Below are 19043 nucleotides of genomic sequence, written 5' to 3' on the forward strand. Positions count from 1 at the left end.
GGGAGAGGTGAAGAGTTGGGAGTAGGGCAGGGTTAGAAAAAAATGTTATGCCCGCCCAATTTGGGCTCTGGCCCACCCAAAATTGGCTGTCTCATAAGAGAAAGATCCATAAAATTGTTTGAATTTATTAATTTACTTAGCTTCAGAGAGCCCCATTTCGAGTAAGCGTATGGCCATTTGGTTAAGACAAGTTATTAAAACTCAGGCTTACTTTGATCTTGAATACATAACTTTTTAATTATTAGTCTGTAAATGCTAGGCAAGATTATATATATTTAATTCTAACCACCTTTATGAGGAGATTCACCCAGAACAGTGTATAGCAGATATTCTGTATGTGTTTTATGACAGACTATTTAAAGTTTTAAATTCACAGGCAGCTTAAAATTGTAATGATAACCAGTGAGTAAAGTAATGACTTTGCCCAGTTTTAAGGGAAATCATTGCCACATTTTTCTTTACCGTAGCTGAGGAGGCATGTTCTGGGTATGGTTTGGGTGGACCTTCAAGATATGCCTGTATTCTGTGTTTTAGAATCACAGCACATGTATATCCTGTCCCTGAGAATTTCTGCATTGAAATTTACACCAGCTCTGAGACTACTACTACTACTATTTAGCATTTCTATAGCGCTACAAGGCGTACGCAGCGCTGCACAAACATAGAAGAAAGACAGTCCCTGCTCAAAGAGCTTACAATCTAGTAGACAAAAAATAAAGCAAACAAATCAATTAATGTGTAGAGGAAAGAGGAAAGGAGGGTAGGTGGAGGCGAGTGGATACAAGTGGTTACGAGTCAAAAGCAATGTTAAAGAGGTGGGCTTTCAATCTAGATTTAAAGATGGTCAAGGATGGGGCAAGACGTAGGGGCTCAGGAAGTCCATTCCAGGCCTAGGGCGCAGCAAGACAGAAGGAGCGAAGTCTGGAGTTGGCAGTAGTGGAGAAGGGAACAGATAAGAAGGATTTATCCAGGGAGCGGAGTGCACGGGAAGGGGTGTAGGGAAGGACGAGTGTGGAGAGATACTGGGGAGCAGCAGAGTGAGTACATTTATAGGTTAGTAGAAGACGTTTGAACAGGATGCGAAAACGGATAGGGAGCCAGTGAAGGGTCTTGAGGAGAGGGGTAGTATGAGTAAAGCGACCCTGGTGGAAGATGAGAGAGTCGCACATGTCTGCTAACTTGCTCATTACAGGTTTTAGCAGCAATTGTGGACTGGAGGTTAGTGCAGTGGACTGTGTACCTGGGAACTAAGGCAGCTCCTAGTGACCCTGGGCAAGCCACTAAACCCTCCAGAGATTGTGAGCCCATTGGGGACAGAGAAAGTACCTACATATATGTTAAAAAAAACCTTGACCCCCATACCCTTATGTGATGTCACTCTGACAATAACAACTTCTGATCTGCATTGTGCAAAATAGAATTTTTTCTTTTCAGAACTATGCATATATTTTATAAGGTATTTGGCAAGCCTTTTCATAAAATACCAACAGCTTTTTGCATGCATGAACCAAAATTCTGTTTTCTGTCCTAGACAATTTATACAGAATTATTCTCAAAGGTTTTTTTTCCCAGCCTCCTTCCTTGTCTCAGACAAACTTATGAGCTGATGATCAGAAGCAAACGCAAGCGCTAGAAGCTATTAGCACCATACTAATGCGTGTGTTTGCTACTGCCCCATGTTCAAGAGCCCTCGAGCGCGTGAAACAAAGTGCTCACGGGCTCTGACCGCAACTAGCATGCAAATGCATTTAAACATATTCCTCCCCAATGATCAGTGGGCAGCATGCCAAACATTGGCGCTGTTCGCGGCAAACCCTATGCCAGCTCGGAGCTGGCGTTAGGGTTTGCAGACTATTGGGGAGGAATGGTGAGCCCTGTCCAGCATTCTAGCAGGCCCCCCAATACAGTCCCCTGCCCCAGAGTAGGAACCCCGATCCTCCCACCCCAGCAACACAGGGGCTGCAAGTCCAGCAGACCACCAGTCCCCCCCCCCCCACCCCAATCTCCTTGACACAAGTTCACGGGGCTGGGGGGTTGCAGATATGGTGGATCTCCAGCCCCCCTAGCTCCCTCCCCCCAAAAAAACTCCTGGTGGCCCGCAAATCATGGCCCTCAAACCTGGTAGTCTAGTGGCCATCTTCCCTGCCCCCTCGTACCTTTATTGGAGGAGGGAGGTTGTACACTCCCTCCTCTTCCAGCGCCGCCTTGAAAATGGTGGCACACACAAATTCTTAGATTACTAGTAAAAGAGGCCCGTTTCTGAGCAAATGAAACAGGCGCTAGCAAGGTTTTCGTCGCCAGCACCCCCCTCCCTCCCTGGCCAACCCCTTCGTTGTTCTGCCATAGCTCCGCCCCCAACGTCATGACGTTTGACGCGAGGGCGGGGCCTGGAGCGATTTCCCACCCCCCACCTCCCTGCCTCCCTCCCTACCAACCCCTTCGTTGTTCTGCCATTGCTCCGCCCTCAAGGGCGGGGCCCAGAGCGATTTTGGTGGCTTCACCACCATGAACCTTTGAACCTTTTTGAAGGAAGTCAGGGCTTGGCTTCACTGACGTCAGTGTCCTCAGAACGTTGAGGGTGAGTTTTATTATAGTAGATTCTCACTCCATATGCTCGTTTGTATTACTGTAATTCAGTGTATGGCGGCATTGCTAAATATCAATTATGTCGTCTGCAGACATTACAAAATTCCACTGCCCAATTTCTTTGTAAAGCTAAGAAAAATGATTGTGCTTCCCCACTACTGATTAGGCTACGCTGGCTACCAATAAATTTTCATTTCTGTATTTTTTTTTTGCATTCCTCCTGAAGCACTTCATTAGGGCACCCCTCTATGCATATCTTCTGTGACAATCCCTTATACACCAAGCTGTGCTCTACATACCACTGATGTGAACTGTCTTGTCCTTCCCCTTCTGAAAAAAAAGCTCTCTCTGAATTCTTCCATCTTTTCCCAGCCCCAAAATTATGGAATGATTTACTTCCACCTATTCAGTCTGAACTCTCCTTTACTACATTTTAAAATCTCTTGTTAAAACATATCTTTTTTCCAACTGTCATTCGGTGTCTCCTGGTTGAGGTGAGAGAGCCTACCTAAAATTCTGACAGTTGTATGATTTTATACTATCTTCTGTTTTTAACTCCGTTGAAATTGTTAACTTTGTGATATGATTGAGCCCTATCCTGTTATTGGTGTTCTTTTCGTTCTCTTTTTTTAATGTTTTTATAATTTTTATTGCTAACTACTTTGGACCTGTAAACCAGAGATGGTGGTATATCAATCATTTGAACAACCACAAACATTTATTTAATTATTTCTGAATCTGGGTGAATTGTAACATGTAACCAAATTTTAAGACTAGCAGAAAAGCCTGGGCTACAGCCAAATACAGTGTGTGCCTTTGGGAATGGATCTCACTCTCTTCCTCGCTCCAGCGCTCTCTGTCTGTCTCTCTTCCCCTCCCCTCTCCCCCTTACCAGGAGAAGTTTTTGTGTCAACTGCTGAAACCTGAGCAAAGGTTTTGCACATTGTTAACTTCAGACTGTATTACAACCCTCTTCATGTGTGACCGCAGACTGACCTCTTGGGGTTTGTTTGTTTCTCTCTCCTCACAATTGCAGCAACATTGAAAATATTCTGGCAGCCATAATCCAACAGCCCTGCAAGAGAAAGGTGTGCCTGCAGGCCTAGTGGCTGACAAGGAGGCCAGGCAGGAATGTTTTCATAGGCATAGATAGTGCTTTATGGCCTGTATTCTGGAAGAGAGAGACATTTTTCCTAAATGTTCTTTTTCACATACTTTGGAATGTAAAATCACCCGTTATCATGCCCTAGAAGCCGTCCCAACTCTCCAATGGTCCAATTGGGAAGCTACACCCTCCCGAGCAGTCGCCTGATAGGCTCATTGTGTGGAGTTGGTGATTTGAGGGGACCTGGGTTAATGACACTTGATAAGAAATGTCCAAATTGTGAAGAACTTTGATTTTAATAAGATGGTTTTTTATTTCCTGTAAAGGGTGCATACTGCTATAGCGGCCAACTTCTGAGCCTGCGCACTTTTTAGAACCATCAGTGTCCACGTACGAGGCCCCCAAAAGCAAAGAACAGGGAATGCAAAGCCTACCTTCTCACTAATGGTTTAGAAAGATAGTGTTCCTGGATTCCTTCCAGTCTCTAAACACGTGGCCCAGGCGCTCATTCAGGAAGAGAAACCAGATCCAGCCGATGAAAGTGATACCGGTGAGCTTTGAAATCCAGCTTTGTGTTTGAGAGAGGAGCTGGGAAAGAAGACCTCTGTGCTCAATAGTAATACCTGTATAAAGACCTACTTCATGACCTGTTTCTAATGAGGGGGAGGGGACTCTGACCAGATGCTCTGGAAAGACTCATCTTCCCCAGCAGAAATAAAAACCAAACAGAACAACCATTCTGCTCTCTGACACAAGTGCGTAAAGCCTGCGGTTTTCTTTTTAAACATTTTATCCAGCTGAAACAGAACCTGCTCCTATCATTTTTTTTAAATTTATTAAACAATGGTATTTAAATATTCTGGTGATTAAAAATAGCCAAGTAGAGAGCTGCTTGATAGGTTGCCTGTATGCGTGACTGCACTGTGATTTTCAGCTGAGGTTTTAGTAATCTTTTGGTTAGAATCCACATTTTACTTAATAAGGTTTCTTGTCCAAGAGAGGGTTAGCTTGCACAGCGTTGCAGTGGAGTTTTCGGGGGGGGGGGGGGGCAGTTGTGTGTGGAATGGCACATGTGGAAGTGATAGAGTATGAGAGCCCTAGGCTGAATTTTGAAAAATTTTGCGATGGTGTGGGAGGAGGCTTTTTAAAAATTTTATTTTTAATATATTCTCATCGTGGATTATGTGTTGCTTTGGAGAAAAAATAATAACATCAATTTGGACCATTAATAATGACCTGGAAAAAGGGGGCCTTGGGTTAGCAGAGGCTGTGATTTTTAAATCTCTGCAACAACTATAGTCAAAAAACGAACCAAACAAACAAAAAAACCCAAAACATTCCTGTGCAAAAGACCATTATGGCTAATGAGTGTCGTCAATATTCAACTGCTACTCGGAGGATGGAGAACAAGGCTTAGTGCCATGGGCTTGCAGGAGAAATACAGCATTTCATTAACAATGCCTTTTCTCTGTTTGATTTCAGCCCTTTGCTCTCTTTCTAGGCTTCCCATGTATTTTTGGCCAGTAAAGAGGCACATGAAGAACCACATTCCCTAGAGAGCCAGATCAAAGAATTTGCTCTGAATGCATTCAGGACAATTAAATTAGGGCTTCCCAAACTGTGGGTCATGAAACCTCAGTTTGGGGTCATGACCTGGGTGAGCCCTCCGTAAAACCAGGAATCATGTACTTTCTGTAGGCATGCAAATGGGATCACAGCCACAGAAAGATTGATAACCACTGAATTAAATCATTGGAATACATAACCCAGTGCTTCTCAGCCTCTCCTGCAGACATACCTAGCTACGTAGGTTTTCAGAATTTGTGCAATATAAATATGCATGAGAGAAAGTGGGTCTCCAATGTATTCAAATAAGTCTTATGCTTATTCATTATGGTAGTCCTGAAAACCTGACTGCCTAGGGCTGAGAAGCACTGATATAAGCTTCCACCATGGCAGCCTGATCAAAAGGCATCATCTTATATAATGAGTTGATTTTCTGGCTACTTGCTTCTTGAATAAAGTAGCGGGATATGTAAAATTAAAGGTCAACACACAAGTTGTAGGTGAGATCCAAGGAAGTTTAATTGGCAGGAGATGGCGGGAGTGTGCTTGGCATGTTATCTGGCCTGAAGCCAGTAGACGGAGCTTGCTGCCATATTGAATCACCCAAAACAATAGCAAGGCACTTTTAGAAATAAGGACTGCCTTTGAGTGGCTTAGTGTGAACCAATAGTTTGCTTTGCTTTGAGTGTATCAAGGTGGCGGCTACAGCTTCAGCCTTATCACTGGCATTGTCTCCTGTTAATTAAACCTCCTTGGTGAGATGTACCTGTTCGACTAATGCAATGATTCTCAATCCAGTCCTTGTGACACATAAAGCCAGTTGGATTTTCACAGGGTAGCTAGAAAAATTATATACAAGATAGTTGCATGCAGTGTCTCAACTGCATCTTATACATTTTCATTGTGGATATCCTGAAACCTTGACTGAGCGAGTGTGTCCATAGTCTAGCTTTCTCTGTCCATTACATTAAGACATTTGGATATTAGATTTGGCTATGTGCCTTTCCAAATGTAAGCCCAAAGTAAGTTGCATGCAGGTATTTTCCTGCCGAAGAGGGTTTTTTTTTTTTTTTTCAATTAGGATTTATTTGCCACCTTTTTGAAGGAACTCCCCCCAAAGCAGTGTGCAACAAGAATAAGCTAAACATAAGCAGTAGACAGTGAGGGCAGTACAAATATTTGGATAACCGTTACTATCGGGAGATAATATTCTAACAGGGCGCCTCATTTTAGATATTCCAATGCAGTACGGTGAATACCCTATTCTTGAACAGCATCTGGGCACCCAGATTCCATTATAGAGGAGTAGCATAAACCCATGTTAGCACCATGGACGTAGCCAGAGTTCGGCGGGGGGGGGGGGGGGGTCCAGAGCCCAAGATGAGAGAGCACATTTTAGCCCCCCCCGGCGCCACCGCCCCCCCCGGCGCCACCATCACCAACTTTGACCCCCCTCGACATCAACCCTTTCGACCCCCCCTTCCCGCCGCCACCAACCCTCCACCACCGTCGCCGTCGGGTACCTTTCCTGGTGGGGGACCCCAACCCCCGCCAGCTGAAATCCTCTTCTCTGGCGCTGCTGGCTGATCTGCAAGGCTTCGTTCTGTGTCTGTGAGTCTGGCGTCCTGCACGTACAAAGTGCAGGGCGTCAGACTCACGGAAACAGAGCACGGCCTTGCGCTGGAAGAAGAGGACCTCGGCTGGCGGGGGTTGGGCTCCCCCACCGGCAAGGGTGCCCGGCGGCGGTGGAGGTTTGGCGGCGGGAGGGGGTCAAGAGGGTCGTTGGCAGGTGGGGGCCAGGGTGAAATCCACGGGGGCCCATGCCCCGTGGCCCCACGTAGCTACGCCCCTGGTTAGCACACTTTTGCCAATCAGTGGCAGGTGTGAATGGGTGGGCATAAGTGCAACTTGCGGTGGGCATAAGTTATAGTGTTCTGTAATTTATGTGCGTAAATTACGGGAGGTGGTGGAGAGGAAAACGGTAACGGAATTCAAACATGCATGGGATAAACATAAAGGAATCCTGTTCCGAGGGAATGGATCCTCAGAAGCTTAGTCGAGATTGGGTGGCAGAGCCGGTGGTGGGAGGCGGGGCTGGTGGTTGGGAGGCGGGGATAGTGCTGGGCAGACTTATATGGTCTGTGCCAGAGCTGGTGGTTGGGAGGCAGGGATAGTGCTGGGCAGACTTATATGGTCTGTGCCCTGAAAATGACTACTACATAGCATTTCTATAGCGCTACCAGGGTTACGCAGCGCTGTACACAAAAAGTAGCACATATGAGTTTATCTTGTTGGGCAGACTGGATGGACCGTACAGGTCTTATTCTGCCGTCATCTAATATGTTACTATGTTAGTTGGAGTTCCCCCATGTTCCAACCATATGTCTACCCTCATGCACTTACACACTTATGTCCCCTTTCCACAAGTACGTATCGCCTTTCTGTGCCGTATACACACAGTCATAGAATTGTCTTTGCTATGGCTTAGTGGTAATGAGATATACGTTAATAGCATAGGGAGTAACTGGAGGTGGAACTTGTAGATAGATAAGAGAATAGCGGGAATTAGATAGAAATGAGGGTAACTTAAGGAAAGATTGCACATGGCATCAGAAAAGGTGCATGAAAATAATCTCGGCTAGAGTTGGTGTGGATAAGCGAGTTCTGTTACAGTTTATTAATATTTACTATACTGTCCAACTTCTGGGTGGTTTACAAAACTAAAAGTACCTATATAGTTGGAAAAGAACTACAATATGAGATAGGAAAGAATTACACCATACCCACACAAAGAACGAGCACAGCTGAAGACTGAAGAGGGCAACGGGAGGGAGAGGGAGGAGAAAGGAAGGGGAGCCGTGAGTCTGAGTCGAATTACTCCTTATAGTGGGTCAGGGAACGTTAAAGGCTTGGTTAAAAAGCCAGGTTTTTATAGGAGATGGTGTTAGTCCTTGTCTGTGAGTGTGTGACTAGCTAGATAATGGCTTATTCCATTAAAGGCTTGGGAGAAGAGCCAAGCTTTCACCTGCTTCCTGAAGCAGAGACAATCTTGCATTAAGTGAAGCCTTTTTTGGGAGTGCGTCCCAGCGGATGGGAGCTACTCCAGAGAAAGCTTGATTTGTTTGGAGAGGGTTTGGTTAGGGATATTCTTTGGGAGGAACTTAGTGACCTTGGAGTGTTCCTCAAGATTTAGATTTACTAGCGTGGTTTAATGCATTAACATACACCAGTGCATGCTATTTAATGCAAGCTCCATTCTTTTTTTCAGTGTTTATTTACTAATAACGCACATTAATTGTTGCAAGTAGATATGCAAATGAGCATTAATTTGTATTTGAGGCAATGGAGGGTGAAGTGAGTGGTCCAAGGAGAATTGGGAATTGACCCCTGCTTCCCTGGTTCTCAGCTTGCTGCTCCAACCCACTCGGTGGCTACTCCGCACGCCATATCTTTTGAAAGCTAGTCACAAATTTTACTCCAGTCACAACGCATCGCCTACAGCTTGTCGACCCATGCGATTTTGTGTTAATGTGATTTTTTAACGTGCAGTGAATGAAATAGCATGCACTAAAATAAAATAAAACTGAACCAACAGAATGTGCATTCGTACCTGATCTCGCAGTCCAGTGTCATGGAGGAGCCCTGGCAGTGGGAGCTGCATTTTTCTTCCTTCCTGATGCTGAGCTTTGAATTGTCCTTGATGTGGTAGATTTCTTTCTTCTCAAAATAAAACCAGGTAACCTCACAACCAATCATAAATTTTGCCATGTGTATCGGCACTGAGAAGCATCATGTTTTAGTGGCTATTTTGCTACGCACAGGAAAGGAATATGACTGTAGGCGTTGACCGGAGCAAACGTTGTATCCACAAAGGTATAATTGAAAGTGCTTTACAGACTGAGGAGAGAAGTTATCAGTGTGACCTTCTGTTAATTTATGCTATTTGACCACAAGGCGTCATTGCACATAAAATAGCACAACTTGTGATGAAATCACCCGTCCTAATGGTAGCCCGTGTGATACCTTCCCTGAGTTGGTTATTATGGGACTATTCTCTGTTTATATAGTATAGTACCTAGAAATATCCCCAATACAATATATAATTTTTGGCAGGGGTGGACTGACAGTGGTCTGAGCCCCAGGGCAGTAAGGGTCATTCAGCCCCCCCCCCCCCCGGCCACTGCCCGCCGCTCCCCTCCTGCACATCACAGCCCCCCACCACCTCCTCAGTTTCCGCCCCACTCCCACACACTACAGACCCCTGCAAGTGGGTTCTACCTTGAAAGGCCCTGGTGATCCAGTGACTTCTTCGGGGGCAGGAAAGAATCTTTCCTGTCTGCTGTCACTACTGTGCCTGGGTCCGGTACTGCTGTGTTTTTAAAATGGCTGCTGAGATTTCCCGCAACAGCTTCAGGCAGAGGCAGAGTGTTGCCAGTGGGCAGAAAACGGTGGGATTATTTTGCCCCCCCGCAGAGGCCACAAGACCACTAGGGCCTTTCAAGGTAGGATCGCCAGGGAGGGCTGTAGGGTTTGGCGGGCAACCGGGCAGAGCCTCTGGGCCCTCAAACACTGCCCGGTTGCTTGAATGGTCAGTCTGCACCTGATTTTTGAAATGAGATGCCTGCATTGTAATTCAGATTCTTGCTTCTTATACAGCGTTCCCGATTGCTCACTGACTCATTTCACAGGGATATGGGGACAAGCTTAATTCCAAAAATGGGCAAATGCACATTGGTACCGATTTGGATTGTCACCAGCGTCTGTTAGGTGGGGAGAAGAGCAAGTGTCCATTGATATCGTCTGCAGATCTGGGAAGAATTCTGAAATTGGGAATCAGGCTGACATTTAGTTGGTTCAGGAGCGACCTCAAATATTCCACATGTGGGTGTCTGAGGAGTGTAGCACCTTGATAGGGAGGTAAAAATTTATGCCTATCATTCTAAAATTTATAGAATCAAAGGTAGGTGCATGCTGCTGTACTGTAGCACTGTATATTTGCTGAGGAGCATTATAGCACACAACACAGGTAAGTAGCGGTAGAGTGAAATACTGATTGTTTTGTTCTGTGCCCCATTATTAGCCACTTTGAGGGCCAAGGTGATGTCTGCAAGGCATTTCCTGTAATGCTGTGCTATTCACTAGGACACAAGTATCACTTTAAACAGAGCACAAAGGGGCGTGAAATGCACAGTCGGCAGGTACAGCTCTGTTGGGCAGAGTGGATGGACCATACTGTCATTTGCTATGTTACTATTGTTACATCACCTGCTCTGCATGGACCAAAAAAATAGTCCCATCCCGTAACTTGTCAGTGTTCCTGGAGGGATATGCATTTTGTTTTACTTTGTGCATACAAGGGTCCTTTTTAAGTGCACAAAATCAACTCGCCTGTTAAAAAAAAATTAATTAATATACAGTGGACCAGAGATGTATAGTCATTTGAAACAACGTAGGATATGTCAATGATGTATCTTCTTCATTTCATGTCACTGGCAAATGAAAACGAGCAAGGGATGTAGCTATGTGGGGCCATGGGGACCTGGGCCCCGCAAATTTCATCCGGGCCCCTGGTTTGGCTGGTGGGGGTCCCCAACTCCCACCAGCCGAATCCTTCTTCAGCACCGGTCTCCAGCGCAGCCGCGTTCGCTGCCTGCCCCCTGCTCTACTTTCTTCTCGCTCCTCCTGTGCACGCTGACGCAGCCGTGTTCGCTGCCTGCCCCCTGCTCTTCTTTCTTCTTGCTCCTCCTGTGCACGCTGACGCTGAGCGTCAGCGTGCACAGGAGGAGCAAGAAGAAGAAGAGCAGGGGGCAGGCAGCGAACGCAGCTGCGCCGGAGACTGGCACTGAAGAAGGCTTCAGTGGTTGGGGTCTGGCAGGGGTTGGGGACCCCTCCGCCAGCAAAGCTATTTGTTTGTGAGGGGAAACGGCAAGGAGGTGAGGTGGTGGGGGGGAAGCGAGGAGGCTTGGGGGCGGCACTCAAAATGTGCCTCCAACCTCGGGCCCTGGCCCCCCTCCCACCATGAGGTCTGGCTACGCCCCTGGTGGGGAGGCTAAGTGAGCAGTTGCAAAACTAGGGTGTGTAACAAAGCTGAAATTACGGATCTCACTCCAGTTTAGGTTCCTGGGAGCAATTTTCATTTACCAAATGTTACTCGAAACAAGACTAAAATAGTTTAATAAAATAGCAAAGAGAAACCTCTCAGCGTCCTCTTTTTTTTTTTTTTTTTTTTTCCTCCTGATAATCTTCTTCTTTCTTTCTAGCTCACTGGCTGCAACAGTTTACCAAGACATTTCCCTCAGGTATAACATTCATGCTTTACACAAGCGCTGTCTTTTTTGGTTTAGCTGTATTTTATATCTACGCAGTTTCTTTTCCAGCCCTGGCGGTGGTTCTTTTTGGCGCTACTGTGCTTTTTTCACCTTCCATGAAAAGACTGACAATTTCCATTATGGGTTTTAAAAGAATTTATTTTCAGATGGTGCAGTATACTTCATGGGATTTTGATATGGTCCCGAGTTCATTCATTTAAAGCAGCAGTGCATTTTATAGACATCGAAACTAAAATACCAGTAAAATTTTCAAACAAAATCGTATTATTCTTTTTGACAGGAGTGTGTGACTGTTGCTTGAATGGAAAGTGTTCATGCATAATATAACCTCATCTTCACATTAGATTATTTTGCTGTTTCATCTTTAATTCTTAATAGTGAGATGGCGTTTACTGTGCATGAATTCTATTTTTCTCCCCTCCTTTTTCCTTTTTGTTTTTCTGGGGTTTGTTTGTGACATGGCCTTTTATTGCTGTCATAATAGTCTTTATATTTCTAAATGTCATAAACACAGAACTTGGCAAAATCAGTCAAATAACCCCCCCCCCCCCCATTTAGTAAACCGTGCTAATGGCTGCCGTACGCTAATGCAAGGTGAATGGGCTGTGACGTCATTGCCGCGTGGCAGTCGGTAGTGTGGCTTAGTAAACCGGGGGGGGGGGGGGGAGGGGAATGTGAAAGGAGGATGATGTTTCAATAGTCTTAAGAAAGAGAGCGATTCCCGCCACTTCAAATGCTGAGCTGTATGTAGAGCCAAAAGCTCTTAATGCATTTAGTTACATCATTAGACATCTTTAATCCTCCTAAGTGCAGTAGTAACCCACAGTCCAAGTGTCTATAGCTCAAAAATAGCCTAAAAATAGAAAAATATAGATAAAGTGCCAAAAAGTGAAACACTTACCTTAAATTGAAGAATTGTTGCTGCTCAAACACTTCTCAAACGTAAAAACGCCATCTGATCCGACAAGCGACTTAAAAGCGATCTATGAACTGACCAACTTCCGAAAACAACTGAAGACCCATCTCTTTGACAAGATATACCACAGAGATCAACACATGTGAAACTCCCCACATGTATCCAGAAATGTTTAATAATGCCTTCTGTTATATTACTATCATGTATTCCATTACCATGCAACCCAAAATCCTTCTGTAATACCAAATATCTATTCTCGTCTTACTTCCACTATCCATGATGTATTGTAAGCCACATTGAGCCTGCAGAGAGGTGGGAAAATGTGGGATACAAATGCAATAAATAAAATAAATACATACATAAATAAGGTGCCCCATCTCGAAGTTCTGCGTCAGCGACTCGACCGGGCTCAAATTGGGGAGCTTCCCCACAGTCTCTGATCAACTGTCGCAAACAGGAAGGGCTTCTTAAGGTTATTGAAACCTCTTCCTCCTTTCACATTTTATTTGACTGATTTTGCTGATCGAGTCCTGTGTTTATAACATTTATTCCTTAGCATCCCTCCAGACCGGCCCAGGATTGGACTGATGGATTCTGTGTGTTGAGGCTGGTAGTGTTTTCAGCCTCTTAAAACTGTGGCTGCCTCTCCCAGAAGCTGCACATCTTTCCTCCGAAATGGGGGGGGGGGGGGGGGAGGGACCCGGGAACCCCCGAGTGTAGCACCCCAGAGGCTGAAAACACTTACAAAGACCACAGAATCCATCAGTCCAATCCTGGGCCGGTCTGGAGGGACTAAAGGAAAGCAAATTAGCAGGTAAGGTTTAATTTCTCCTTATTAGAGCTCTTTTGTGGGACGATGGTTGATTGAAGAGCTTTTATTACTCTCAGCATCCAGTGGTTTATTTTATTTTTTTGTTTTATTTTTTTTTTTATTAGTGTAATTTTTTTCTGTGTAGGAAAGGTAGTATACCAAATATTTTAATAAACATATACATGTCAAACTTATTTTTTTTTATATCAGGTTCTGTGAACTGCTTTGATCCATTGGGTTAACAGCACTATATCAAATTTCAAATAAAGGTATAAATGAGAGAAAATGAGCAAGGCAGTTTTCAGCCATTCTAGTTCCAAATGAATTGGTAGAGTTACTTTTCCCCCTACAAAAACGAGTCCATTTACATTTCAAATGTGTCATTCACTGCATTGTAAGGGCTGTCCTGGCGGACTTGGTGGAAGTAGAAGGCACTGCTGCTTGTTAATTATAGTTTGTGGGCACTGAGCCTGGTATGCTGACAACGCAAGACTTCCCTAGTTCAGCTTGCATTAACCCTGGTACCCGCCTGTAAGTCCTTGGGGTCCGTCTTTATGTGAGTGTTGTCAGTGCCACGGCTTTTGTTCCTGAAAGCAGCTGGGTTGCAATAAATTGTCACCAGCAGATGGTCCTTCAGTCCTGGCAACAAGACGGACTCCTCACCAATGCGTTGTCCTGCTGGCCATAAACCAAAATAAAAAGTCAGACAAAATGCAAAGAATTTGCAGTTCAAACTAGCACCACTGGCAACGTTTGCCCAGCAATAAAAATGGAAATTGTGTCTTTTGGACTGGCTTTTGGCATGGGGGGTGCTCTACGCTACAGCATGGTTTTTGCCGGTGTGGCTTCACTGGACAAGCTTTAAGCATTACTGAGTTCTACCTTGATGCTATGTTAAATCTCTCTTCCATTTGATTTTTAAAGAGCTTAATCCTTGTTGGCATTGTACCTGGGTGCACGTGAAGGGTTGTTTGTTCTGTAACACCTCTTCTCTGCTGTTTTCCTCCTTTCCTATTAGATTGTGATGTTCCTGTTCTATTTTTGATATAATGTATTTTAGAATGTAAACCTCTCTACAGGTTGTGGTTTCATCTTTGACGGTATTACAGCTTTATGTTATAGTCTGACTTTTTGGCTGATATCCCTGCACTGCCATTCACTGGCTTACAATTTTGCATTGTCAACTAGACCGGAATATCTGACTCCTGAGGCAAGGTACTTGCCATTCCGAAATGCAGGACTGCGTCAAGTCCATTCAGTCTCCTTGATATTTTGGACTTATCAGCCTTTGTATCTTACACATTTTTATTATTGTCAATAAATTGTTTCCTCTGGGTGGCATTACATTGGTCTCCCCCCCCCCCAAATTGTTTTTCTTTGTTCTCGCAAAGAGGTGTACATTAAGGGGGGTCGTTTCCAAAAGCGCGGCTAGCGTTTTTAGCGTGCACTAATGATTAGCGTTTAGCGCACGCTTATTTTTAGCGTACGTTAAAAACGCTAGCATGCCTTTGTAAAAGGGGCCCTAAGTTAAGGTAAACCATAAACTGGGTGCCTGCATTTTTTTGCACCCCTTGTGCATAATATACAGATTACTAATGTTTTGTGGGTAATTGTACACTTAGCGTGTACATGGCAGCAAAGTGACTAATTTCTATTCTATAAATGGTTCACACAAGTGGCATAGCGCACAATGCAAGAGGCATTGACAAGAGGCAATGCAAGAGGCGGGACTGGTGGTTGGGAGCCGGGGATAGTGCTGGGCAGACTTATACGGTCTGTGCCTTGAAGAGGACAGGTACAAATCAAGGTAGGGTATACACAGGAAGTAGCACATATGAGTTTATCTTGTTGGGCAGACTGGATGGACCGTGCAGGTCTTTTTCTGCTGTCATCTACTATGTAACTATGTTACATGGGTGATGCTGTTCCATCTAAGCCGAACAGAAGTCCTCCAGCTGAGTTGCTGCCAGTGGAGGGCGGTGTTTCAATATTATGTTTACAATCGCTAAGGATAGGCAGGTTCTCTGGAGTCCCTGCACAGCTTACCTGTCTCTCATTATTGAAAATGTGATACTGAAACAGCACCCCCCACTGGCAGGACTGTAGGTGGAGGACTGTCGATGGGCGGGACACAGGCACGTCTGCCACATGTACTTAAATTACAGAACACTGTAAATTACATGTGCCCTGCTGCATTTAGACACCCACAGTTAGTCCAAGTCTATGGTTGATGTAACTAAGGCCAGGTAAATGTTAGGCACGTTGATGCTGGGTTACGCTACTTTTTCTCTAATGGAATCTGGGCACCCAGAGGCTGTTACAGAATAGGCACTCGCTGTGCAGCATAGGCAGAGGTGGCCTGTCCTCTTTCGGGAGCGGCATCTCATCCTTTCCCCCCATCCCGTTCCCCAATTTGACCTTTTTTAAGTTTTAAAAAGCTGGTAGCAGCAGTGATTCCCATACGCTGCCCTGCCGCCGGCAGCCACATCTTCCTTTACTGCAAACGTGGGCCACCCTCTCAACTTCCTGTTTCCTCAGAGGAGGGTCTTAGTAGAGAAGAGGCTGGTGGCAGCGGCAGGGCAGCGGTATGGGAATCACTGCTGCCGTCGGCTTTTACAAAATGTAGAAAGAAGGTAAAATTGGGGAATGGGGTGGAGGAAAGAAGGGGGGAGATGCTAGAACTTGGCCTGTTGGGGGGGGGGGGGGGGCTTAGCCCTGCCTCAGGTGGCATCTTGCCTTGGGCTGCCCCTGAGCATAGGGTTGCCTAAATGGAGGTGCTCAGTTCTAGACTTGCCCCATGATCTATAGAGAACTTTCAGAAGTAGGAGACCAGGCATATTTCTTTCTAGAAAGGCTTCATTATTCCATTTATAATATACATTTGAAGGGGTCATGGCAGTAAGAATTGGAGAGAGGAGTAAACATATATGATAGTGCGTCAAAGTGTTGTTTAATTTGCAATTTCTTTATCCTGTTTGAAGACCGGAAGTGAGTGGCTTTGGATTTCGCATATAATTATTTGTCTTTCTAATCCAAGCTTAATACAAATTATAGTTCAGGCACTCCGGTTATTTTCCCCACCCAAGAGGGCTTTCAATCTAAATTGTACCTGAGGCAGTGGAGGGAGATGTGATGGGTGTGGATTCAGATGAAGTCTGTGAAGTCTATGAGGTCAGTATTCAGCCATGTGGTCAACATATAATTTGAAACATGTAATTTTAAATGCTCAGATTGTACGTGTGTGTTCAGCAAGGCTGTCTGTTTAATTAGCCCTGCTGAATATCATGGATAACTTTGAACATCCAAGTCAGACATTCCAAGTTTGACCTGCTGCTGTTTGTGTGGCCCACATAGAAGTGTAATTTAGACATTTAGCAGCTGGAAATTGTCACTTAGATAAATGTTACATATCTAGGTGGTGCCACCCTGTGGAATCCCCCAAATTCTGTCCCCCTTGCTGAATGGATAATTTGGGACCCAAATTATCTGTTCAGCTGTCAGGAATAAATAAATACTACTACTACTACTTATAATTTCTATAGCACTACTAGATGTACGCAGTGCTGTACAGTTGAACATGAAGAGACAGTCCCTGCTCGATGGAGCTTACAATTTAATCAGGACAGACAAACAGGACAAATAAGGGATAAGGACAAAGAGTTGCAAGATTCCATGCAGAATCCCAAAGAATGGCAAGATTCTGGAATTCCAAAGAGTAGCAAGATTCTAGAATCCCAAAGAATAGCAAGATTCTGGAATTCCAAAGAGTAGCAAGATTCTAGAATCCCAAAGAGTACTACTACTACTTATCATTTCTATAACACTACTAGACATACACAGCACTGTACACTGACATGAAGAGACAGTCCCTGCTCGACAGAGCTTACAATCTATCAGGACAGACAAACAGGACAAATAAGGGATGAGGACAAAGAGCAAGATTCCGTGCAGAATCCCAAAGAGTAGCAAGATTCCAGAATCCCAAAGACGACTAATACTACTACTACTAATCATTTTTTTAGCGCTACTAGACGTAATCATGCTGTACACTGAACATGAAGAGAGAGTCCCTGTTCGACAGAGCTTACAGTCTAATCAGACAGACATACAGGGCAAATAAAGGATAAGGACAACGAGTAGCAAGATTCTGTGCAGAATCTCAAATAGTAGCAAGATTCTGGAATCCCAAAGACTACTACTACTACTATTTCTATAGCACTACAAGACGTATGCAGCGCTGTACACTTGAACATGAACAGACAGTCCCTGCTCGACAGAGCTTACAATCTAATTAGGACAGACAATAAATAAATAAATAAAGGTACCTTGGTTATGCTGCTATTGTCATACATGTCTGTGGAGATAACCTAATGGTTAGAGAGAGCATGGGTTAGCAACTAGGGGAGCCCGGTTTAAATCCCACTGCTGCTGCTTGTCATCTTGGGCAAGTCACTTAACCCTCCATTGCCTCAGGAACAACTTAGATTGTGAGCCCTCCTGGGACACAGAATATCCAGTGTACCTGAATGTACTCACCTTGAACTACTACTGGAAAAGGCATGAGCAAATCTAATGAAATAAATGGAATGTTGCTACTATTGGAGGATTCTAGATGGAGTGTATGCTACTATGGAGATTCTGTTGCTGCTATTTGAGATTCTACATGGAATGTTGTTGCTCTTCCACTAGCAACATTCCATGTAGAAGCCTGCCCTTGCAGATCAGCAACACGGCTGCGCAGGCCGCATTGAATGATCTGCAAGGGCGGGCTTCTACATGGAATATTACTAGTTGAGGTGTAGCCTAGTGGTTAGTGCAGTGGAACATGGAATGTTGCTACTATTGGAGATTCTACACAGAATGTTGCTAGTGAGGAGTAGCCTAGTGGTTAGTGTAGTGGAACATCGAACGTTGCTACTATTTAAGATTCCGTTCTACTATTTGAGATTCTAGATGGAATGTTGCTAGTGAGGAGTGGCCTAGTGGTTAGAGCACCAGTCTACAATCCAGAGTTGGCTGAGTTCAAATCCCACTGCTGCTCCTTGTGATCTTGGGCAAGGTCACTAACCCTCCATTGCCTCAGGTACAAACTTAGATTGTGAGCCCCCTGGAGATGGGAAATACCTACTGTACCTGAATATACTCACGTTGAGCTACTCTTGGGGAAAAAGAGTGTGCCCAGTCCAAATATTGTCCTGGGTATGTGATTGACATAAAGTAGTGGTTGTGATCCCCAAGAAACCAGTCTGATATTCAGAATATCTGTAAAGCACAAGTATTGAACCCCACTGCGGAGGAATGGACGCATTTGGACCAGTTATTAAGAGTTCTTTAATGGGTTGGGGGTAGGAGGGGGGTGTACGAGTTGGGTTGGAGGGTGGTAAGGGGTGGGAGGGATAGGGGGGGGGGTTATAAATTGAAAGTGTGGAATGGCATGAGTAGTGGAAAGTTCATCTTGGTATTGGGAGGTAGTTATTGTTCTGACAATATGAAGTCATGTGGTGATGGTTTCCCGTTTGGTTGCCTATTTGTTGTAACTTCCAAAATTCTTTACAATAAAAACTTAAAGTAAAAAAAAAAAAGCACAAGTATTCAGATATGGCTGGATATGCCTGATTGAAATCCACAGTCATTCCTTGCCCTTGATGAACTGAGTTACCTCTGTTAAGCACACCCACGCTCAGCTGTCTCATACTGGATTAGCTATGGAGGTTCTGCTTGTCTTCGGAG

At 44.7% G+C, this 19043-nt stretch overlaps 1 protein-coding gene across 1 annotated transcript in view; it reads left to right on the top strand.

The window, feature by feature from the left end:
- Window positions 1-19043, top strand: part of LOC115477104 (coiled-coil domain-containing protein 85C-like) — a 220357-nt gene that overhangs the window by 172441 nt on the left and 28873 nt on the right. The window contains exon 3 of the mRNA XM_030213719.1: window positions 11518-11556. Coding sequence (XP_030069579.1) covers window positions 11518-11556 — 39 coding nt within the window. The remainder of the gene's footprint in view (window positions 1-11517; window positions 11557-19043) is intronic.

The sequence above is a fragment of the Microcaecilia unicolor genome, chromosome 9 (assembly GCF_901765095.1).
Source record: "Microcaecilia unicolor chromosome 9, aMicUni1.1, whole genome shotgun sequence".
In the NCBI taxonomy this organism is placed as follows: domain Eukaryota; kingdom Metazoa; phylum Chordata; class Amphibia; order Gymnophiona; family Siphonopidae; genus Microcaecilia; species Microcaecilia unicolor.